Consider the following 25675-nt stretch of genomic DNA (forward strand, 5'->3'; position numbering starts at 1 on the left):
CATGCAAGTTGATGCGCAATTGCCTCACTGTTAATCCGCCCCTGCTCAAATGGCCCCCCATGTAGCTTGCAGCACAGGCATAATTTGTATAGATACAAATTACTAGCTTCCTTTTGTTGTCGTATAATAACATTGCTAAAAAAATCAAGGCCATGGAATATGAATAGACTTAACTCTGTTCAAGCAGGAACACGGTAATGAGTGGTACACAGGGATCATGACAGGCTACACAGCAAAGGTCATAGGGACATGTAACAGTAAGTCAAGGGAGAGTAAAGCCCAGATTATACTGACAGCGGGATGTTACAGAACATGTGACAATACATTAGCAGTTGCTCATGACAAGCTGCGATAGTAACAAAAAATATCAAACAAAAGCAAAATGAACGATAGTCAAGAGGCAAAGTGAGAATTGGGGCTGATGTGTGCATACAGTATATATATATATATATATATATATATATATATATATATATTGTAGGGGACAGCTCACGCATGGGGCGGCAATGACAGTTTCACACAGGTTTCAAACGTAACAGCGTGTTTATTTAGATGTTGTAGTCACAGAGCACCTTGTAAACAAAACAAACTATAAGCCTGTCCGGCTCTAACTAAACATCCGGATACCTCTCTAGCAGCCTAAGGTCTGGCGCAAAGCAAAGTAACAAGTTTTGCATGGGGTAAAGCTTCATACCTGGTGGGCTGCAGCTGCTCCTTCATTCAGTTTCTCCTCCCCCTGCAAACCTAACAGCCCTCTCTTTTAAGGCTTCCTCCCCAGTAACGAGCTTAGGAAGCCTCACCTGAGAGCACCTGGGTTTGCTACCATGCCTGGCTGAGGTAACCAGGTGAGATATATATCCCATCAACCACTCTCCCATACACTTTACCACAATATATATATATATATATACACACACACACACATTGTCCACCTTAACTATATGCTTCTCAGTGTGGCTCACTAGCAGTAGGATCATTTCTTTCTCCTTGTATTTGTTTAAATCTGGGCTGGAATGCCCTTCTGGCTGACTTCTCCCTGAAAATGGTATGGTGTACGCACTGTTTAATAACTCCAGACTTTGGAGAAGGAATTGATAACATTTGTATTTGTGTGATTTTCGTTCTTTCCTTGGTTGTGTGATATCTGTTGATGCTGGAGGACAATGCTGTCTTGGCCACAATGCTGTCTTCCCATATAACAACCACTGTTTCCCTACTCAATGGGGTAAGCATGCTTCTCTCTTTGTAGAGGATTTGCAGCAAAACTGACACTTCTTGATCAGGAGATTCTAGTAGTGTTCTTAAGAGAGCTTATACACTAATATATAAATAATATAAATTATATATTTGTGTTTTGTAAGGTTTTTGGGCACATGTTTAAGATCCCCATGAAGGTGTGATGAGAGTCTTTATAGGGATGCCTTTCTTGGCATTATGCAGAATGCTCTTCATGTGCTCAGTTTGTAAGCAGAACATGTTAGTGTTACTGTAATGGTTACATTAAGAAGTGGCGTGGAGCTGCAGGGGAGACATTCTCAAGCTGTGAGCTGTCCAGACCATCGGTGCTGAAAGCACATCAGAGCGCAATACCCCCGCTTCACCTGAAGAGGGCGCTCCATAGCTCCTGGCTCTAATGAGAGGAGGTGGAGGGCAGCTGGCTTGATGTCTGGAGAGCACAGAGCGGGGAGAGCAGGGGCTGAGGACAGGACGCTATACGAGGGGACCCAATGGACACGGAATAAAAAGGCGATTCTAGGAATAAGGGATGAGTAAACCGATCAATCACCCTCCAGGTCCCGGCCATTTGATTGCATGGAGTATCCTTCCACATGCCAAAGAGTTAACCGATTCACGTGCAGGAACACCAAACTTCGGAGTGTTGTGAGAGCGAATCATGCGGATCACAGAGTCATTGTAACGAATTAACAGTAAGTATCGTGTCTGGCGGTGTGTGGACCTTGTAATGTTACATTTACTGTATGGGGCATAAACAAGATCAACTGTATATACAGATAAAAAAAACTCCAACTACAGAAAGCGTCTTAAGCAAGTGAGCTGGTTGTCTTGGTGACAGTAATTAAGAAAGCACTTAACGAGATGGAAAAGGCAGATCTGTGCATGAAGAAGAAGTGAGAATCTGCTTTCACTTTAATCCGTAATGCTGCTCAGTGACCGAGACAAATTCGGCTCGATGTACTGGCAGGATTTGGAAGGCGAGGAGCTATAGAGACAACTTATAGATTGACTAACACGTGGATACAAGTCTGCTCATAAACTTTTACACTCGTGTCTACACTGTACCTATACAGAGTGTAACTCTATACCTATAGTGTGTGACACTACACCTATACAGTTTATAACCTATACCTATACAGTTTGTAACACTACACCTATACAGTGTGTGACGCTACACCTATACAGTTTGTAACACTACACCTATACAGTGTGTGACACTACACCTATACAGTGTGTAACCCTATACCTATACAGTTTGTAACACTATATCTATACAGTGTGTAACACTATGCCTATACAGTTTGTAACACTATATCTATACAGTGTGTAACACTATACCTATACAGTTTCTAACACTATACCTATGCCGTTTGTAACACTATAGCTATACAGTTTCTAACACTATATCTATATAGTGTGTAACACTATGCTTATACAGTTTGTAACACTACACCTATACAGTTTCCAACACTATACCTATACAGTCTGCAACACTACACCTATACAGTTTGTAACACTACACCTATACAGTTTGTAACCCTATACCTATACAGTTTGTAACACTATATCTATACAGTGTGTAACACTATACCTATACAGTTTCTAACACTATACCTATACAGTGTGTAACACTATACCTATACAGTTTCTAACACTACACCTATACAGTGTGTAACACTATACCTATACAGTTTTTAAACCTTTATCAATACAGTTTTTAAACTTTATGTATACAGTTGGTAACACTATATCTATACAGTTGGTAACACTATATCCATACAGTGTAAAAATGCCTTCTTATATGTAATGTACTTGAAGCTCTTTGATCCTCTAATTTGTTTTTCACATTTATTTTTTGGGGGGACCAGTGTGAGCCTTGGGATCCTTGGCCACCATTCTTAACTTTCTTCCTAATCAATATAATACATATTCTTTAACATTAGAAAATCCTCATTATGTAATACTGATTATGTCTTTGTACAGCATTGTTAACTGTGTGCTTTGTACTTTTCCGATAAGATAGTTTGCATAAAACATCTAAGTATTGTTCCGGTGTTATGGGATAGCAGAACAACCCCCATGATCAATACATTGCCTGCCCAGTTTGTGTATATTAAATATACAACTATTGGTGCACCTCCCCAATGCAATTAACAGTGGGGGGCACTAAGGCTAATAGGCTAATAGGCTACTACAAGAAGAAAAAAGAAAGAAAAATGTTTTAGTATAAAATCACGCATGACCTAAAGTGGTTTCTCACAACCAACTAATAAAACAATAATGGCTTTCCCACTGAAATGTGTATTTGGAACACTAATAGTTAGAGCACCGTTTTTATGCTCCAGAAGATGCTTTGGTCACTTTGACATTGTTATTTTATTTTTAAATGACCAACTATAGAGATTTATTCAGTAAGATGAATATACAGAACATTCTTCACTATGTATTTTACAGTATATATATATATATACCGGTATATATAATATATAATATAATATATATAATAAATATATAACCCAAGAATGTTTACTCATTGTACAGTGCTGCAGAATATGATGGTGCTATGTTAAACAATAAAAAATAATAATAATCATAATGTTTTGATGGTTTAGTGAAGAAACCCATAGGTGGGTCGGGTACATATAAACACAAATGAAAAAGTGCACGTGAAATTGTACACGGTATATTTAGCATTGAAATAAAGAAGATGGTGAAAACGAAACTGTACGGCTAACACGTGTTGATTAGAAATAGTATGTGAATGCATGTGATTTTAGGGTATTACCCATAAAAGCGTGTCGTGTTATGAGGGTACGTATCCTGCGGTTTATTTTAGAGAAATGTGTGCTGACTGTAGGGCCCGTATTTATAAATTTGCCATCCCCTTCGTATTCCTGTCAGCTGGGAGGAAGAGTACAGTGGATTAGACAGCACTGAATTATATCCGATTCAGGGATTTAAACAATTTTTGGAACAAACCTGTGTGTGAAGAAAACAAAGCAAATTTCACAAAGTACAGATCCAGAATGCTTAATGAAACCTAAAATGTCACGGGTTCCTTTCATTGTTTAGGCTTTTGCTTAATATAATATGATTTGTAAGGAGTCCAAGGACTGTAGATTATTTTTGGTTTTCCCCTGCAGGAAAGATGTGACATCGATGAAGATTCCCTTTGTCCTTAAGCCTCCGTTTTCAAGGGAACGGTTTTCTAATGTGTGTACGGCGTTTGTTATGGTAACTGATTTTGTGACACGGTATCCAGCCCCCTGGTCATTGTGCTGACAAAAGATTGCCCACCGCGCAGGCTGCATCCCTCCGCTATCATAGGGCTGAATGCAAATGGGTGCACAACTGCACATGCACTACAGGCCTTTCAGAATAATAATAATAATAAAAGCAATGCAGGCATAATGCTTTCCACTCTACAATTTGACTTTATTAAATGCACCTACCATTAACGGTTCGCATGCTTAACCAAAGTTATCAATATCTTCCTTTTTTAATATTGAATGAGTACCAAAATGTGAGGTGAAATAGCTTTTCAGTGTGGCCTAGAATCCACACTATATTTGTGAAGTGGCACTATTATGAAAATGTCACAAAAAAACCAATCATATGATAACACAGACACACATACTAACACTTACAGTATTAGGTCAAGGCTCGTTGGCCCATAAAACCCCAAAATAGTATTCAGAAGGACGCACCAGTACACTTTGCAGCTTATAAAAGTGGTTTATTTTTTTTTTAACAATCTGACATTAGTGACAAGGCCCAACATCTACAGTATGTTGTGGAACACTTAGCCATGTTCATTATAAAATATTTTTTATAGGCACAGAGTGAAATACTCTGCCTGTAAGCTTTTGGGTATTACTGACATGCAAAGAGATGACATTAGAAATATAAGATCACAAAGGGGGTTATTTATAAAAAAGTGATATTAGTATAAAGTGTGAAACGTGGCCTTATCGCCATATAATTAAGACTACTTTTAAAATTTTGCACCAAAATCATTTTTTTACATAATTGCTAAATGATCTAACTCGTATTGTAAGGACCCCTCTTAGACTTATTTCAAATTATAGTCATATTGCGATTAATAATTTCAATTTCAATTTCAATTAAAATAATAGAATCCAAGCCGTCTGATTTTTTTCATCAGAATCAATTTATAGATATTTTACCCCAAAATAAAAATATATTTGTTTTAAATAAAGCATTTTAGCAGCTTGTATTCTCCCCCTGTGGTTAGAAGGTGCTGCTTGTTTCATGAGGTCTCTTGGGTGGGATTACAAGAAGGTCATCTTCTGCCATGCCTTGTTATCCCTTTTAAGCACCAATTATATTACCTACTGGGTTCAGACTTAGATGTTGTTTGTCTCTCTCAGCAGATGTCCCATGCAATTAGCTTGATGTATTCTGTACTCAGACAAAAACACATCAAACAGTCTTTCCTGTCATCCTGTAAATGGTATTCAAATGCAGTGATGTAGAAGGCATTGTCCCATTACACTTTCGGTCTTTAAAGTGCAATTTTTTTAAAATTATTTTATTTTTAGGGATTGGTGAAGCATACAACATTTCATTCATTAATGTATTTGTTCCATTAAGGGGATGTGCTCCCAATGCTTTTTTTTCCTAGCATCAAGCTTCTAAGGTTCAACTGCTAATTGAGTCCTACTTATGCTAATGAAGTCCTTTCTTCTATAGACTTTCATAAGTCAGAGGATTTCTCTGTGTAGCCTGTCTCTAATAGGTGTTGCCAAAATAACAGATTTTAAACAGACACATGGACATTGCATTTCATTTTAAAACTATTTATTAATATTAAAAATAAAACCATGGGGAGCACCCCCCTTCGATGACAGTACACACCTGAAATGTCAAGCTGCAATTCTGCACTTTGCAATTCTGAAAACTTTCAGGGGCTTTCCAGATGTTGTCCCCCTTGCTCGCTGTGGTTAGAGCTATAACAAGCTAAACCTCAATGACAAGACTCAGGGGATGCCGAAACGTAATGTCTGTGGTTCAGGGTTGTCTTGTGCTGAGGCATACTGTTTAGCATTCTAGATTTGGATTGCAGGTATGGGAAGTGCCGTTCTATGCCGGAAACAGAAATAATGGCAAAAACAAGCCAAATATATTTTAGATGCTCCAATGTATGGTCTACCCATAAGCCAAGTAATGAAGCTTCGCCTCATCTCCTAGCTACAGACACTCTTTGTACTTATCCACTAAGGACGGAGACTGTAGACAATGAAACAGAAAGGTGAAGGTGTTATTTTGCCCTTGTATCTGCTGATGTATCGGGCCATTTGGATTCTATTCCTGCAGCTACATTTCCAAGCAAATTTGGTACGGAACTCTATAAAACAATATTATATTTTATTTGTAATAATGTCTTCATTGATCTCCTTAATGTTACCTAGAAATCTGTCTGCACTGTGGAAACCACTGGACTGTGAATGAAGATGGCGGCAGTAGTGCATACGCAGAAATCCTACCCTATGCTGCAGAGACTGTCTGTCAGGACCATTGAAGAAGATATAGAAAGAATTGAAAATGGATCAAGCAGGTAATGGCAAACTGTATTCATCCATTGAATTATACATAATGCAGGGCAATGCCAGCCCTTCTTGCAGGAGAATCCTGCTAGTGTTGGCTTTCATTATTGATAGTGAAGTGAGCGATTTGAATCCGGAGTGAATATATCACTCTGTCTCTTTTTGGCATACTAAGAAATTGCACCCAATTAGGGTTTTAGGAGATTGCTGAAAAATAGTGAGGATCTATACTTTTTTCCCCTAATTGCTGACTGTTAATTCTCAGCATGGACATTTCATCATCATTACTTATCATGACAAAGCGAGTTGGCACTTTTCCTTTCTTTCCTTCCCTTGCCTGTAACATTTTTAGAGACTATCTACTAGTTGTTCAGATGCACTGTCTACCATACCCAGTTTCAACTTGTATCAGAGCGGATGCAGAGCCGACCTCAGGAGGGGCACGCGCACTAAGACACACCCAGGCACATACATCCACACTAACACATGCATCCAGACACGGACACTAACACATACGCACACAGACACTCAGCGCTAACTCACACACCCAGACACACACACATCCAGACATGCGTACTAACACATGCACACAGATGCGCAGCACTAACACACACCCAAACACTCACACCAACACAACTAGACATTCAAGAGTAACACACCCAAACACTCTTACTAACACACACTCATAAATACATGCAAATGCACACACACTAACACACATGCCCAGACACTTAAACTAACACAATCAGAGACACACACTAACACACCCAAACATGCTAACATTCCCAAACATACCTAGGCACTTTTACTAGCATACCCAGACACACACACTTATCCTGCAAAGCCTCAGTCTGCCTTTGATGTAGCTTGCCCGGCGAGCTGCCACGCTGGTCCCGCATGGGTCACGCAATGTGACGTTCTGTTAACCCCCTCAACCCTGCCTCCTCCTGGAAGTTATTGAAATGAAAATGTTAGTCCTGGTGTTGGAACTTACCTCTGTATACTGACATCTACTTTGGGGGGAGGCCAACTGCCCCCCCCCCTGGATCTGCCGATGCTCAGTATATTTATGTCAGCTTTATTTCCAATCCATTTAAAGTGCATGCAGCTCTTATAGTCTTAGTTAGGGTGAAAGGGGAATAAATTAGGCCAAAACAATTATTTGTATTCTAGAAATGCCACAGGTTTCATCTCTATAATATAAAAATTGCCCCCCAGCTTTAAACTTAATATCTGAAAAGTGATGTGCAGTTTAAAAAAAAATAAAAACACAAAAATGTACTAAATGCTGCAAAGATGATAGGACCCTTTTAATATTCTTAAAGAAAGATAACCAGCAGGCCAGGAAATTAATGTTAGCTTTGCTTTATAATCTATGTGGTTTTCTGGCTTCCAATTTTGATTGTTGCAAAACCAATTTATTTTTAATGAACTGCACAATCTCTTGCTAGAATGACTTAAAAAGAGGTAGCTTGCCAGATCTATATGAACGACACAATCTCTTGCTAGAATTAATCGACAAGAGGTAGCTTGCCAGATCTATTCTGAATTAAATTTTGTAAGTAATATATCAGAACAATCATATTTAACTTAACATACAACCAGTTGGATTGAAAACATGATATTGTAGGGTTTTCTATAGTTCCATAACCACCATATCACTGCCTCACCTGACATTGTATTCATCCAAGACCCCAGATGGCCTGCCCAAGGGGGCAGGAGACAGTTGTCCAAATTCTTCAAACTGGTCCGGTCCAACTTGCATCTCCCAGTCCAGTTCCAAAAACTGTGGTCACAAAATAACTTTTTTGCAAATAAATGACCTAGCTCATGATGTGTTCTTTTATAAAATTCAAATAAAAATGTTCCGTAGATAAATTATGTATGCACTTCATTGTTGCAGGTAGGCAATGTGGCACAGTTACCAGCTGTACTGAAATGGTTAGGACAATCCCCAGAGCAGTAGTCATGTTTACTGGCCAGTTGCCCCATGTTTACTGGCCTTTCTGGGCTGCAAATGTTCCTATAGAATGACTAGTGGACTTTGACCAGGTTCTTGAGCTTAAATCTTTACTTGGTATCCTATTTATTACAGATGGAAACTAGTCCCTGGGTCCTCCCAATTACTATTGACTGGAATGCTATTACAAGTAACATACATTCCTGGAAAAGAACCACATGTTTCCAGGAGCTAGTGTTTATATTCTTTTCAAAATAGCCATATTAACATATTTACAGTTTTTTTCCAATAATCAAAAACATATTTATGGTTTAGGACATAAAATTGTTTGAAGACCTTCATTGTTTTTGCTTCAGAGCTAATCTCTGTTCTCAGATGTTCTCCATTTGTCAATTCCTTGAGCGGAAGTTCCTAGCTAATCCATGTCACAGCAATATGTTATGTCCCTGGATGGTCCAGAATTTTCTGAAGGGGAAATTCACATTTTGGCTTATAATTAGATACATTTAATACATATTTTTTCTTTTAATGCAAATATTAACATAATGGCCTGTTGTTTTCTGTTTGCAGAACATATTAAAGTATTGGCTTTTCCTTGAGAAAAATAGTTATAATAATTATTTTTTTGTAAAAACTGTACTGTTGTAAACAATCTCTAGTGCTAGACACATGTGCATAATCTGCTAACAAAATGCAGGTAGAGTTGAATGGGCTCCTTAAAACGTTCTACTCTTGCAGACAGTGGCATTCCAACACAATATTTACCGGAGGATCATGGGAAATCAATTTGCATGAACTGTGCTGGCTATGCCAAATCTGAACACTTTAAAATGAAAGTTCTGAGTTGGTGGTCTATTTAAAACCTCACTAACTCTGTAACTATTAATCATTAAATATCATATATTCATGACTCTGTTCAAGTGAGGTTTTATCTCCAATGTGGATCATCCCCATTGCCCTTATGCATATTGTTCCTTTAGATTGTAAGCTCACGCCAGGAACTTTGTGTAAAAGTACCATAAAAGTACGGACAGGGCTCTCAACTCCACATGGATCTGTATGTATTTGTTAACTGCCCCATTTAACGTGTACAGTGCTGCATCATTTGTTGGCACTTAACAAATAAAAGATAATAATAATAATGTATCTTCACATTGCTAATACATACATGTGTTCATAATGTATGTGACTGGACGTAATTGGGGGTTATTAATGATGTAGTTCTTCACGTTTTGTGTGGTTTATGGACCAAACCCCGTTTTTCTTCTACAAACAGCATAATTTAAGTGTTGCACACAAGGACACAGCAGAGTGAGATTGCAATCATGGAAGGGGAAAATGTGTGAAAGTTAATTTATTTTTTAATCTGAGACGAAGGGAGGAAGCAAGAGTTTATAATACTCTACAGTGATAACCTTACTGTGTTAAGTGCTGGTTGCTATTATCTCCTGTCTAGCGCTTAGTTCCCTTCTGTGTCCACCTGCATAAGACTGCCACCTACAGGGCTACAAACTGCACAGCTAACCTAGTATACTATATATAACGTGTACTGTATGTATGTATGTATTTAGCACATATGGTATATTTGTTACTCTTTCATCATATGTAACACCAATATGAATTAAGCTAAAAATGTCTATTAAAAGAATTTTCCTGGCCCTGCAGTATTATTTTTTTTTTTAATAATCAATATATGTATCTAGTTGTGATGATAGGTTCTGTTTAATTCAGACACGTATGGAACCATATAAATAAAGATGCTTTGGTGCCATTTCAGAGCCCACTCACTGTGTGAGGACACATCCTCCGAGCTGCAGCGTGTGATTTCTTTGGATCCTAGAGGTCTAACAGATTCCCGCAGGAGTTCATTTACTGGAAGGGGAGCAATGGTCAGGTAAAATATACACTTCATTCTGTGTTGAGTGGTTGTCTAAATAAGTGGACCCAATGTGTGTTAACAGTTTGACGAAAACCAGATAAGGATCATCAGACATAATTATGTAACTTAGACAAGGGTCTTGGAAACTGGAACCCTAGAAAGGTCAATGCAAAAAGCACTGAGAGAGCCTGCATAAAGCTAGAGAGAGAGACTTAGCCAACTCAAATACAGCTTAAGTCGTCCTGCACATTTATCTAGATGTGCTTTCTCGAAGGGTGAATTGATTTGTCTCGTGCCTTGCTAAATCTGGCTTATGTGCCTCCCCAAAAACTTCTGGACACTTGTGGACATCTCCAGTTTCATGACTTGCTTGATGTCTTCCTTGAGCATCAGGGGAAGTGTTTTCAGCTAGTCATGGAAAGGAATAACATGCATGAAACATTTGCCATAGCTACTAGTAGAGCAATTCACAAATAAAGTAAACATTATTTAAAAATAATAATAGGTGCTTCTGGGTATTTTTCACATTTTTAAGATGGTAATAAGATCAAAAAGACTGGGGGCCAACAAACAATTCTGTCTTGAGTTTGAGTAGGATTACTTGAATCACTGATTGACTTTGAACATTGCTATGCCTACATAACACTTTTATCTTGGTTTGTTAAGCTGGCAGTTAGAAGCTTTGTCACCCCTCGAATCACCTTCTTTACATGGACAGTTAAATTGTAACGCTGCAGTGATAAGTTACATTATGTTCCATGATGATTATTCTAGACAACTCCACAAGAGATCAAAAGCATCAAATATTAGACTTGGGCGCCAGCACAAAGTTTGTGTTCGTCTTCTGTTTGGACAAAATTCGTCCAACATTTTGGTTTTTGGAAATCCCATTCGTCCGCCTGTGTTGCCATGGAAACAAGAAATACATGCGTAGAAGAAGTTGCTTTAAAATTACAAGATTCTCCTCCTTTTAGTGTAGTTAAAATGGTGGCCGCGATGACTAATTAATGAATGAAAGAAGAATTTTGTATTGCACACATACGTTTTTCATTTCTTTCATCGAATGTTGCATTAGTTTGTTCGGTATTCAGACTAATGGACGGAGCATGAAAAAAGAATGCGCAAGTCTAATAAATATTAGCACTGCAAATGTGTTTGTTTTATTGTTCTGTTTCCTCCAGGTTGTCAAGATTTCTTATTACAATGCGCAGCTGGGCCATGAGGCACATTACTCAGGAGGACCAGAGGCCAGACTCTTTCCTGGAACGTTTCAGAGGACCAGAGCTCAAAGAGATGTCCAGCAGGAACAGTAACGCTCAGTCACTCCCGGAAAACCAGGAAAGACTGGAGAAAGCCTATAGGTATCTTGAATTAAATGATGTTTTATTAAATATATTGGAATTGTGCTTGCGGTACATGATGACCCGTTTGATTTGCTCATGTTTTAATGTGTTCCCATTTTTGCCATTTAATTAAATAAGGTACATTCAGCATGATTGTTGATAATAGGAAGGGCTGGTAACATTTTGCCTCGGGTGCAATTCTGTCCAAGCTGTCTGAAAGAGAAGGAGCCTCATCTCATCCAAATCACCAAATAACAAGAAGAGAATACATATAACCTCATAGAGAGTGCACAGAAAGTATTCAATCAATGAGAAAAGTATTCCAACAGCCCTTATTACTCTAGACCCATGTGGCTGTACGTGGTATGGCAAGTAATATATCTATATAAGCAAAAGATATAGAATGTAACACACTCACTTGACTGGAAACAGTTGCAATATGCCTGGGTGCTAAGAATCCAAAAAGTATATACAGCAAATAAAGTTGATGCACTCAGCGGGTCTTCTTTTTATAAAATTTATTGACTTGGTGAAGGTCCTTCACCAAGTCCATACATTTTATAAAAAGAAGACCCGCTGAGTGCATCAACTTTATTTGCTGTATATATATATATATTGCTCAAGATTATACCACTAACCCAAAATGTCAGTAAAACCTGTACACGCAAAATACGTGTAGTAGCTCCTATAATGACTTGGCCTTCCCATGTTGCTGCTTGAGATTCTGACCTTAACACTGATTTCTATATAACCATTGGCATAAGACTAAAATACTATCCCCCTTCTGTGGTCTTAGTTTAGGGGCTCTCTTCCTTATGATCATGTATGTGCTTTAACACGCAAATAACCAACAGGTGGCTCTCTAGCATTCAACATGTTCCACTGACTTGTCAATGCATCTAGAGACCTCTCTTTGGTAGTGGCATCTTTGTGGGCTTCCATATGTACAAAACAGAAGAAATGATGGTATTAGGTTGTGAAGCCTGGCTTGATTTATGTGCAGCCCACCATCCATTAACAATCTATATCTTACATTACTCATATTTCCCAATTTCCTGCCTTTTCTACGTTCAACCATAATTAAGCTTTTTTTACCTAGGATTTCACAATTTCTAGTTCACCATCTGCAGAAATGTCCTTGTTTGTGTCTTTCACATCTGTTGTGTTTGTTAAACTTAAATATTGCAAATTGGAAAAACAACTGCTGTTGGACTAGCAAAGTAAACATGGCTTGCCCTTAATAATGCTGTGAGCACATACAATCTGCCACCCCTAGTTTGTATGTACTTGGGAATATATACACACAATATCTGATACGAATGGTACTTTTGTTCAGCTTTACCAGGTATTTGTTAGCGTTGTTGGTTGCGCTGCGGTTTCATTTTGTACTTTTCGTTTAACTCCCTAGTCATTGTATTCTTGCCAACTTCAATGTAAACAACAGCAACAACACGGAAGAGTAAGTGTGTGTTCATTTACACCTACAAGAAAACACGATCCTTAGAAATCCCAATATCCTTATTGTGATGCTGGTCAATGATGCGTGGTCAGTTTTAAATTATCGCTAGCTTAGAATGTCAACTTAATTCTTAGAAGTAGAAAAATCTTTCCCTTACTTGTTGTAGACTAGCTAGATGTTCCAACGTTCCTACTCTTCTGCTGTATTGAACTTTAAGAACTGTGACCATTATAAGACCTTACCTTTTGAAAAATAATAAATGGCGGTGAGAAGGTGGATACTGAAAAGCACTTCTCATGTACTTACCTGGTGAATGCTGGAAAATAAAAAAAACATGAATAACTTCACAAGTGAACTTTAAGAAAAACACCAGTGCATGTCCGGGCGGCAAAATTCATCCATCTCCAAAAATAGGTGGAAAGTAGCAGTGGTTTTTGTGGTTGAGCTTCCATCAGCATATATGTTGTGGGGCTATTACTGTTGTCAAAACCCGTATGTCATATCAAGGAAACTGCCTGTTTTCACCAACATTAGCTCTCGTCGGTACTCCTTTTGGAGTTTTTTCAGGAGCAGGTGAAAAAGCCAGCTGTAACTCTCACAGGAGCATATTTGGCCAGCTGTAAACCAGCTCTAAACCCAACACTTCAGGCCAACGAGAAGCATTTTCTCTTTAGCGTGTATGGCATGGCTAGGGAGCAAGTCTCTACAAGAGGTTTAACATAACTTTGTGACTTACTGGTAGATACGTGTGCAATTAAGTAAGGGATTTAGAAGAAGACTCATTCAAATTGTTTATACTAGCTAATTTACAGGCACGTTTCTGCTACTCGTGTGACTGTAGGACACTGTGATACACTAATAACCACCCAAAATTCTGAGCTGCTCCCTAGAATAAAAGTTTGTAAGTTTATGGTAAGGAGAAGGTAGGAGACTCCAGAACAGAACATTGTTTTGGTGATATTGCACAATCCCGAGTTTCCTCTGGAAACTTAACACATCTCTTACTTAACAAATCTCTAAAAAATGATCACCCTGATTTCCATCAAAAAAAGCAAATGCTATCAGTTCTTCTTAAAGTTGTGACGGCGACAGCTCTCTCTAAATCCAAAACAAACTGTTGATTTTATGTTATAGAGTTCTTACCTTGATTAATATTCTATCTACAGAAACATTATAGAAAAAAAGGCACCCCTGGGCTTACTCCACATCTCAGATCTGTAACCTTATCTTAAAACTGCTAGGTTATTTTTGAGGCCAGTAATGGAGGTTTAGCTTGGGACCAAAATACGGCACTAATCTGCCCCACGTTGGTTAAAAGGAAATGATTGTGTATATGTCTTTAGTGATCGCATAGCATTCCCAGGGCAGTGCCCCCTCCTAATGTGACACAAAGCACTACCGCTGCTTCAGTGCATCGGTTTGCAGCGGTTAATCCAGTTTTCACTAGGGATTGCTAACAATAAAGCCTGTCTCAGATGACTTGAGAGTGGACTTGATCTTGCAAAGTGCATCTTTGAGCTGCTAATATGTGCTCGCCGTCACAAGAGATGCAATGAAGCATGGCTCCGGCTTCTGCAGAGGGAAGATGGAGAATCTAGGAGCCACACAGGGTTTCAGCCTCAGAGATACGCAACAGGGGTGAGTGTTTACTTCTAAACACTTCATTCGTACCACAGGCCCTTTTCTATTAGGGTATTAGGGCATCATAATAATACCCCCCCTTCCCCACCTAGCCTGATATGCATTTGTCAGTATCTTTAAAATATGAGAAAACTGCTTATTTTCTTCTTTCCTCTATAGCCAACATTTTTTTCAGGTTTCATTGGGAACATCTATATTCCTAATGGTGTAACATTAATATTATATTATAAGAAGCCTTATTGTGGGAGAAGATGTTTAAACAAATACATTCAAATTGAGAAATTGCGGGGCAAATAAGGTAGCTTTCAAAATAATGGTCACATATTCTGTTCTACTGCAGGCAACAATGCCAAGAGGTAGCTCTCCAACTGATGCTGGACCACAGATCTCATGATGCTTAGCAAACCTGTGCTCAAGCAAAGGGGATATTGAAGGCTGCAGTACATAACAGCTTGGTATTTCCTTTCTTGATCCCTTTGTTTTAGAGCCAAAATTCATAGTTTAGTGCCATTTTCTCCTCTAGCGCTCCTTCCTATAAAGCACTTTCCCCGCCCTCTGTTAATAAGAACTTGCATTATACTGAGCAGCGCTCCAAATGAAAAGAAACCTATGAATGACAACAAGGAACAGGCGAACAACAAAGATACAAACAAAGATGATAAAAAAGAAAATGAGTAAGTACTCAAACATATTTATGGGCACTCTACATATTACATATATAATTATTTCTTTACATATTTATAAGATGCTCTGCAATTGGTCTTTGATGGGTGCTATTTTTCTTCTTGGTAAGTTGTCTTTGTCTTGCCAACTCTGCTAACTGAATGGCTTTTTTGAATAAACAATAAAAAATGCATAATATGTAAGAGGTAAAAATGATAATTTATTATATTGTTCCTTACAGCAAGATTCCAACAAAAGTAGGAGCATCCTTTCTAAGCTACACATATTGTATGTGGCAGGTTTAGGGCCAATAAATTATCGTATAGGTGTGGGTCCGTAATAGGTTTGTACCTTCCAAAGTGGATGTTGTTCAGGCCAGTGTAATTGGCCTGTTTTTTTTTTTTTTTTTGCATCTTTGTAGTTTTGTTCTTTAATGTTTCTTGTGGAGTAATAACACAGCTGAACTGAGCAACACAAAATGAAGTGTATTGTTTAGCTGGGAATGCAGTTGAGAGTTGTGTATTCCAACACCTGTGATCTTATTCCAGTGCGTACTTGGGAACTTGTGGCTCTTCTGAAGGATTAGCTTTGGGAGGGACAGGGCTATCCATGTACAAGGGTGGAGCTAGCCATGCAAAGGGGAATGGTTAGCTGTGCGATGAACAGGGCTGGCTGCTGATAAGGGCGGGGCTAGCCCTACTTAACATTAAATGTGTTAGAAGTGGGAGGGGAATTGGGTGGGTAGTGGGTGTGATTAAACACCGCCCACTGCCCCAGAGAAAAAGAAGAGTGACCCAGGCACCTGGGAAAACAGTGCTACAGCTAGAGACTCTGGGTCAAACCCAGAAAGTTCCCAGATATGAGCCAATGACAGCTGCATTGTGATTTTAATTCATACAATATGCTATTCTACATAGTAGATATTGCAGAAATGCTCACCTTCATTGTGAACAGCTGTGAACCATTATATCAATTTATTTGCTTCTGAAATGTTATTTTTTTTCTCCAGTGCTTGATTCCTTCTAGTGGTACGGTTTGTAATTGATATACATGTTTGATGTTTAAGGAGTTAATTAAAACAAAACTGCATTACTTCCCATACTGCCGTTTGCTTCCTGATGCCTGAATTCTCTTGATGATGGTGCAAATGATGGCCATATGTGTTGCTGTCAGGTTTAATGATCAGATCTGAAAAGTCCAACTGGTGGATTTCTAAATCATAAGTTAAATCTTAATTCAAAACATTGAAAAATACAGTTTTGTATTAGGACCAGTGTTATAACAATTTGGTTATCCCTTACGAAAAAATTACTGCAGTTTTTCTGAAGTAATACTGCAGTTTTTTGGACATGAAAACACTGCAATACTGCACTTTTACTGCAGTATTACTGCACATTTACTGCAGTTTTACTGCATTTGTACTTCACTGTACTGCAGTTTTACTGCAGTTATTTTTGTACGGAAGTACAAATGCAATAAAGCTGCAGGACATTGAAGTACAACTGTAGGTTTGCAATATAAAAAAAGTGCAGTAAATGTGCAGTAATACTGCAGTAAAAGTGCAGTATTGCAGTTTTTTCATGTCATGTCATTTTTTGTAAGGGTACCACCATTAGTAAATCACTACATAGAAAGCCTGAAATGTGTCTCAGTGTTAGGTCATTAGACCAACGTTCCCAGGTTGGTCTAATGACCAAATTAGTTAAAATATTTTTCACGGAATGCTGAAGGATGGATGAAATTATAACTTTGAAGCCCCTTCTGCCACACAAGTTAAAAATATATTTTAAATATATTGTGCATGCGAATCATATAAGAAGTAATAACCTATGTGCTTTCTGTTCCTAGAAAGAAAAAAGAAATGTTTGTAGTTGATCCAGCAAGTAATTTCTATTACCGATGGCTGTCAATCATATCTGTTCCTGTGCTATATAATTGGTGTTTACTGGTGTGCAGGTAGGTTTTGTATTTTAGACTGTATTGTATTTTCCACATATTTATTAAATATGTATATTAAATGTATGAAAAGACACTAATTCTTCCATTATTCTTAGAGCTTGTTTTGATGAGCTCCAGAAAAGCCATACAACACTGTGGTTGGTTCTGGATTACACTGCAGACCTCATCTACATCCTTGATACAATAGTGCGATTCAGAACAGGTGAGTTATTGCCAGCTCCAGAAGTGTACGGGTAATGTGCAAAAGCTCTTATTATCATAAATCAAAGATAAGTCATCAGACGTCCAAAGAGTCAGCACAAGAATCCCTCTATGCCTTTTGCAGTGTTGCTAACTGTAGAAATATATCCATGTAATATACAAATACAAACTTCTTAAAATATGCATAATATATTAAGTAATCATATATTGCGAAATATAATATACAGATGGATCAACATATGTAAATATATCAATACCATAAATATGAATATTTAGATGGATAAGCATGAAAAAATACATGAAATACGAATATTTCTTAAATATATATATATATATATATATATAAAGGAAAAAATGATTATATATTATCTTGTACTTTTATATTTTCTAGTGTAAATATCATGCATGATCTAGCAATATGGATTACATTATTTAAATGCCAGAATGTCCAATTCGGTATTTAAACTTATCCATTCCTTTTTTCTGGATAGGGCTTGTCCTATATCTCCCTATGTCCAGTGAGTTGTTACAATATTAATTCAATATCAATGTATGTGATAGAGCAGCAATCTTTCTTTCAAAAGCTGTAGTCAGGCATAATTATGCGGGAGGGGAAACTATTGATCTGTAGGGTATTGTTTACAGCATGTAAGAAGTGTTACCCCAAAATGTATTCTCCAATCATTACTTGACAATGGAGATTATATATAAAGTAACAGGGTTGCTCGTTGCGCTATTATTGTGGTCCAATATACCGTATGTTTATAAACATTTGTATAACATGCGTAAAGCTTTGCTTTCATGGAAAATTAGGGTATTCCTCACGCTTGGCACCTGTTGACGCACATTTGTGGGTTCAATCACCATGAGTTGGACCAAAGTAGTGTGATAATATAAAACAAGAATTATCCTGTCACTTATTCAGTTGTTTCACTACTTATGATCATATACTAGAAACAATATGTTTAGTAAATGTAAGCGTACATGCATTGAATTAATGTTTGTAAATATATTTTATTATATAGGTTTTCTTGAGCAAGGCCTGCTGGTGAAAGATGCCAAGAAGTTAAGGGTGCATTATTCAAAGACATTACAATTTAAACTTGATATGCTCTCATTACTACCAACAGATTTGGCCTATTTTAAAGTAGGACTTAACGTGCCAGAGCTACGATTTAATCGCCTGCTGAGGTTTGCCAGAATGTTTGAGTTCTTTGATCGCACAGAGACCAGAACCAATTATCCTAACATCTTCCGTATAGGGAATCTTGTCCTCTACATTCTAATCATCATACACTGGAACGCGTGCATTTATTTTGCAATTTCAAAAGCCATTGGGTTTGGAAGCGACACATGGGTATATCCCAACATCTCTCACCCAGAATATGGTCGCCTTGCACGGAAATATATTTACAGCCTTTATTGGTCAACCTTAACTCTTACTACAATTGGAGAAACGCCACCTCCAGTCAAGGATGTAGAATACCTTTTTGTTGTGTTTGACTTCCTCATTGGCGTACTGATTTTTGCAACCATTGTTGGTAATGTGGGGGCCATGATCTCAAATATGAATGCATCCAGAGCAGAGTTTCAGGCCAAGATAGATTCCATAAAGCAGTACATGCAGTTTCGTAAAGTAACCAAGGACTTAGAAGCACGAGTCATAAAATGGTTTGATTACCTCTGGACGAACAAAAAAACCATGGATGAGAAAGAGGTGCTAAAAAATTTACCAGACAAATTAAAAGCTGAAATTGCAATCAACGTTCACTTAGATACTTTAAAGAAAGTACGAATTTTTCAGGACTGTGAGGCCGGACTTCTTGTGGAACTGGTACTAAAATTGAGACCTCAGGTTTTCAGCCCTGGAGATTATATCTGTAGAAAAGGTGATATTGGGCGGGAAATGTACATCATCAAAGAGGGGAAACTGGCTGTGGTGGCAGATGATGGTGTGACTCAATTTGTGGTCCTCAGCGACGGCAGTTACTTTGGTGAAATTAGCATTTTAAACATTAAAGGAAGCAAATCAGGTAATCGACGGACGGCCAACATCCGAAGCATTGGCTATTCCGATCTCTTTTGCTTATCAAAAGACGATCTGATGGAGGCTCTTACGGAGTATCCAGATGCTAAAACAGCACTTGAAGAAAAAGGACGCCAAATCCTAATGAAAGATGGTTTGATCGACGAAGAAGCGGCAAGAGCAGGTGCGGACCCAAAAGACGTAGAAGAAAAAGTAGAGAGAATGGAAACGGCCTTTGACAGTTTGCAGACCAGGTTTGCAAGATTACTGGCAGACTACAACTCAACTCAGTTAAAACTTAAACAAAGGATTACCAAGGTAGAGAAAAGAATGAAGAAATACAGGAAGGAATGTGTATCCGAAGGACCAGACAGTGCAGCAGAAACAGACAAAGCAGATGACAATGAAAATGAGAACTAGACATGTAGCCAGATTAAACACTTTAACACATATTTTATACATAAATTTACTAATGGACTGTTATGCTTATCCTGACATCTTGTTAAATCTATTTTTTTCTGGTAAAAGAGCAATATTGCTACATCCATACAGGGAAGAACCTTTTATAAGCTGAGTTTTTGCAATATATTTTTATATGCCAATGCTTTTAGAATGAACTTTTTTTTTAAGAAATAAGATAAATGTATGTGTATTTGTAAGGTCATAGAGAATTGTAGCAACAAAAAAAAACAGGTGCAACCAACTACAAATCACAATGTTAGAAACGCTTTTGGAACATTTACATTTTAGTAATTGTGAGATGGAAATGCCACTTGGCCAATGCTTTGGGATGTTTTAATAAAGAATAATCCTGAGGTCACTATATGTGTTGTAAAAAACAGTAATGTTACGTTTATATAGGATATTATGGGGATGACCAAGTGAAAATTTTACAGACATGATTAAACATACTTGACAAAGTTTAAATGTAAGTTTGTCTTTGTTGCATTAAGCCAAATCCCATCACTTGTATTTTAACACAAGTTGCTCTCTGGTGATCTGATGCATTTCATGTTATTTGGAATGCATAATATTGGTTTCAGGGTCTGGTATTTTACATTGGGGGGGGGGTCATACCTATGTTAAGAGTACTAGAGACTCAAGGCTAATGTCTCTTAAGGTTAAGGGTGGTCTCATTTGCCTTTATTTCACTGCCTGTTCTCAACCAAGCAGAAACAGTTATCTAAGGATTGGAGTTAAACATCTGGTACGTACACTGTATGATTTATAAAGAGCAGTGTCTTCTTAAACCAAATGGTGCCTCAGGTAAAAGGTATACTCGGATATCCAATGCTGCCCATGACAAAATGTCCGGTGTCTGCAAACGCAGGCAGTAAATTCAAGTGAGCGGTCAAAAAGCAAAGGTAGATTTAACCCCTTCAATCCCCTATGGACGTACCGGGACGTCAAAAAACACCCACTAAGAAACCCCTATGTAGGTACCGGTACGTCTAGCCCTTCGTGCAGCGTCAGGGACACATCCCTGCCGCTGCACGGGAGACCAGGCTGCTGCCCGATCTCCTGTAACAGCTTCCGGCGCAAAGCTGGAAAACTGTTACAGATAGAAATGCCCAATTGCGCGATCAGGCTTTCCCTTCCAGGTGACGTCACTACTGACGTCACCTGGAAGTTCACGGGAGGATCAGGTATCCCTGCAGGGTCTGTCTACCCGATCACTCCAATGAGGGAGTTTGAGGTACCAAAAACCCCTGGGATTGAAGGGGTTAATCATCATGTTCCAGTACTATTCGGCATTCTTCCGATGTGGGTTCATGGATTGCAATAAACTAGTATCAATCAAGTAAACAGGTTTGATGTGACTGTGGCTGCTTTATGAAATGCATTCTGCTTATTGCATATAAATGTTTTACTTTTCATATATTCCACCCAGTACTTACAGTAATACAGAGGCAAGATTAACAATGAGAGAAAACAACAGAAAACTAGATTAGCAGGGCCACCAAAGTCTTTTTTAAGGGTCGTTATTGTGGCTAAGCCTTAAGATTTAACATGTTATTAACTGAACACCTGACAGTATGTTATGCCATTGATTCGAGTTCAGGAAAGTAAGTGAAAACATTTTCAACTACATTTTCTAATACAATAGTAGAAATGTTCATGAATTGATTAAAATGTTTACCTAATTCCTGAACTGTAAGAATGCAAAGGTTGCTAACAACAAGGCACATTTGTTCTACATAGCATGACATTCATTGTGTGGGAAAATGCATTGCAATGAAGAATATACGGTCAAAGTGTTCACCGAAGACATTTCCAGCCAATAATCACATGTAGCCCTTTCATAGAGGACCTACCCATTGCACCTCCCTAACAACATGAAACAGTTACTCCACAACAAATACCTGAGAAGTCTCCTTAGCTGCTGATTTCATAAATATATAGCACTATTTTGCTTCAAGGACATTATACACATTTCAACAGAAATGTCAGAAAAGAAACTGAGAGAAGCAGAGAAGTCTCCCATGACCATATCCTTTAATGTCAAAGAAGAAAGTCTGCTAAAAAAGAAAATCGGGACTTTGGACTCAATGAAGAAACAAGCAGCAGATTCGATGACCCTCGATCAAAAGGTTTTATACAATCGATTTACCTTGAGGCTTAGGAGGTCTGAGCTGGCACATGCTAGACTCATTGGGAATAAAGAACTGGTTAAATGTTTGACCAATTCTCTCTTCTCAAACTTTAATACTTCTGTGAATGATGGAACTGGAGAAGAGCTTAGAAACATATTAAAAAATGGTAAACCTCTGAGGGCAGCATCCGCACCATGTAGGCCAATGTCCAAGATGAGCTACATGTCAGACAGTGATCAAAGTTTTGGAGGCGATATCAACCGTGCAATTGGTCACAATTTTGAAAGCAAAAGATCGAATTGTAAGGATTTTACAAGCTCTAGAAAATTATACAAACTCCATCAAAGATTCTCTTCAGCTCCTGGCACAAGACAAGCTGGAGGAAAGCAAGTCCAATTTCACATTACCCAGGACGACGGAAATGAGATGAATTTGGCTACTGCTCCGATGGGAAAAAGTCAAGCAAGCCTAAAAGAAGACAATTCCATAGATATTCTGAAACTAAACCAATCACTAGAAACTGTGCCAGCGCTCAAGTATAAAGACTTAAAGGAACTGAGGTCTGAAAGCACACGTCTCTTAAGAAAGCGGCCGAAGAGCACAACATTTTCTACACTACCTGAAAGAACCAAACTTGCAAGCAAGGACGATGTAGCATTTAGTAAAGGCCTAGACTTTGAGGGTAAGGTGAAGCAGTTTGTTGAGAAGGTAAATTCTATGCAACAACAGGCCCCAGTATCCAAGGATTACTATTCGCAGAAAATTCTTGATGGAGCAAGAAAAGGGGAACATACATCTCTACATGACAAAGAGGAGGAACAGAGGCAATGGCTGCCTGTGGGTCTAGAGGCCAATCACAGAAGCATCACATTAAAGAAGCTTGATCAAGTCATCACCAGAAATGACATTCCTATGGACATTTTGTTTATGGAACAATATAATCTGGTGCTTACCAAAGAAAACTTAACTGTAAGAAACTGGTTTAACAATAATCCCTATTTTTACTGAGACATCTACTTGAATTAGTTTGCTCTGGTTATTGCTTAATACCATGAAATCTAAAAGCTTTTGCACACCCTAAATCATGATGCCTAGTCTATGTTTCAGGCTATAATGTTTGTGGCAGATATCTGGGGGGGGGATTCAAACCATTTATTTTGAATTCATTAGCATTTAATTTTGGGATGTTTTTAAACAATTTATTCACCTTAATGCAAGTAACATTAAAACAGGTTGAAAAGCAATGTTCCAGGCTTCTCTTCTCAAAAGTTCAGATTTATTTGTATATCCCTGCTTAGCCACAGGTTTAATGAAATGCTTGTGAGAATGCATTTTTGTCAATATAAAAGGATGCATGTCCCAAAATCATACCAAACATCGCCAGCTGTTTGGTTGGTTTCTATATTACAGCAAGTCAAAGAAGACTTACTTTAGGGAGCACATTATTGTGACTTTTAGGGCTGTACCATTGTACAGTATATATTTTGGTGGTTCCATAGGAAAACCTCAGGTCCATTCTAACACCTGGTGAGAACTTACCAACTCTATCGAAAAAGTCTCTCAAGGCAACATTTCAAGGGGGAACGTGGTAAGAAAATAAGTCATTTCTAGATAAACAGATATTGGTGTTGAGGTTGAGATCAACTGTGTAGTTTATGTAGATGCAGTGCCCATAAAACAATTACACACACACCTTGTGTACATTATGAATGCAGTGCAATAATCGTAAATTAATCATAATATAATTGTGAAGGCAATAAAATGTCAGTACCTTGATAACATGACTAACACCAAACTATAATATGCAGGAAATCGGTCACTTAACAGGCACTTATTTACTGTGTGCAGTTTGGTTTGTGTGTGAGTATGTTTCACTGAACTTCCACCGTTTCTCAGCAGAAAAAATAGATTATGTATTTTTATCGTATGAAGGATGGAACTTGGATTTGCATCCGTGATGCAAGGAGAAAACATATCATTTGGTGTTTTCTTTAGACCATTTTATTGAAACTTACCAAAGAAAATGTTTCACATAAAATCTAATGTCAATTTGTGGGATTTCAAATGAACAAGTCAGTAATTTGTGGTTCAACATTTATGCCCATCTAAACTTTTTTTTTTTTGTTTTGTTTACAGAGCTACATAATAAATTGGTTATGTTTGGCATCAATTAGAGAAGACTTTTTTTTTTTGTGTATAACCCCAAAGTCCAATAGGGAAGTCTAATAGGGACTCTTCAAAAAAAAAAAAAAAAAAAATTCTCTAGTACAATCTGGTACATTCCACAAAAATCCCCAAAACATTCATTGTTCTTTGAAAACAAAAAAAAAATGACCTCTTGCCTTCTTAATGCTGACATCAAATAGACGTGAAGCTAACCATCAAGGCACACACTCAGCCTGCGGTAATATTTACTAAAACATATACCAATTGTGTCCTTGGTTAAAAATGAATAGTCCCTTTATTTCATTTTGTAACATGAAAAATTAACATTACACATGTAGAAGTCCAGGAAGGTAAACAAATACATTCTGATATGATTTAGAAGTTAATCTTGTACCCTACATTTAAATGGACATAAAACTGGGAAGCGTATTTATCGAACACCTGCTACTAAACGAAAAAGAAAAATTATGAAATTGTTTATGTTGGTTTATTAGATATTTTTCTTCTTTTTTTTTTTTTTTTTTTTTACAAGTCATTTTGCTTATTTTGGAAAAGCAATGACAATCCCTACCAATTATGTAGCAACACTGATCATGTGCCTTGATTATAGTACAAAACAACACAAAACCACTGAAGGATTTTGACATAAAATGTAGGGAAGACTTTGGATTGTCTATTTAAAATGTTGACTAATATGCAATTAATATTCATTGTTTTAAGTGCACTTCCACAAGCTTCTCGTTTAGGACACAGCAAATGATCGCACTTTTCTGACAAACCATCTAGTACAGAAAAGTCTGGCAGAGAATGTACTTTTTCCGGTCCACTCTTGCCGGGGTGAGTGGGTTGGGGTGGCACAGCGCTAATCTCTACCCCTTCACATACCGATATAGATATATATAGATATATATATATATATATATATATCAGATTTCCCAACAAAACACAGTTTACTTTACAAGACGTGAGGACAACAAATAG

General features: G+C 37.8%; 1 protein-coding gene across 1 annotated transcript; it reads left to right on the forward strand.

Annotated features, from left to right (window-relative positions):
- Nucleotides 1–1741: 1741 nt before the first annotated feature.
- On the forward strand, nt 1742–20866 carry CNGA3 (cyclic nucleotide gated channel subunit alpha 3). Its single transcript, XM_053455181.1, has 9 exons — nt 1742–1928; nt 6669–6814; nt 10541–10657; nt 11824–12003; nt 13394–13444; nt 16526–16537; nt 17597–17704; nt 17803–17909; nt 18934–20866. Exons 2-9 carry the CDS (start codon nt 6705–6707, stop codon nt 20352–20354), a joined length of 2106 nt encoding a protein of 701 aa, XP_053311156.1. The 5' UTR covers nt 1742–1928; nt 6669–6704; the 3' UTR covers nt 20355–20866.
- The last annotated feature ends 4809 nt before the right edge of the window (nt 20867–25675 follow it).

Source organism: Spea bombifrons, chromosome 2, assembly GCF_027358695.1.
Source record: "Spea bombifrons isolate aSpeBom1 chromosome 2, aSpeBom1.2.pri, whole genome shotgun sequence".
Taxonomy (NCBI): domain Eukaryota; kingdom Metazoa; phylum Chordata; class Amphibia; order Anura; family Pelobatidae; genus Spea; species Spea bombifrons.

Bases quoted from the DNA above. Each gene is read 5' to 3' on its own strand.
- CNGA3 (XM_053455181.1), top strand. From the start codon at position 6,705: ATGAAGATGGCGGCAGTAGTGCATACGCAGAAATCCTACCCTATGCTG. The intron at 10,658-11,823 runs GTAAAATATACA...TGTTTCCTCCAG, and splicing joins GGAAGGGGAGCAATGGTCAG to GTTGTCAAGATTTCTTATTA. The intron at 12,004-13,393 runs GTATCTTGAATT...TTAACTCCCTAG, and splicing joins AGACTGGAGAAAGCCTATAG to TCATTGTATTCTTGCCAACT.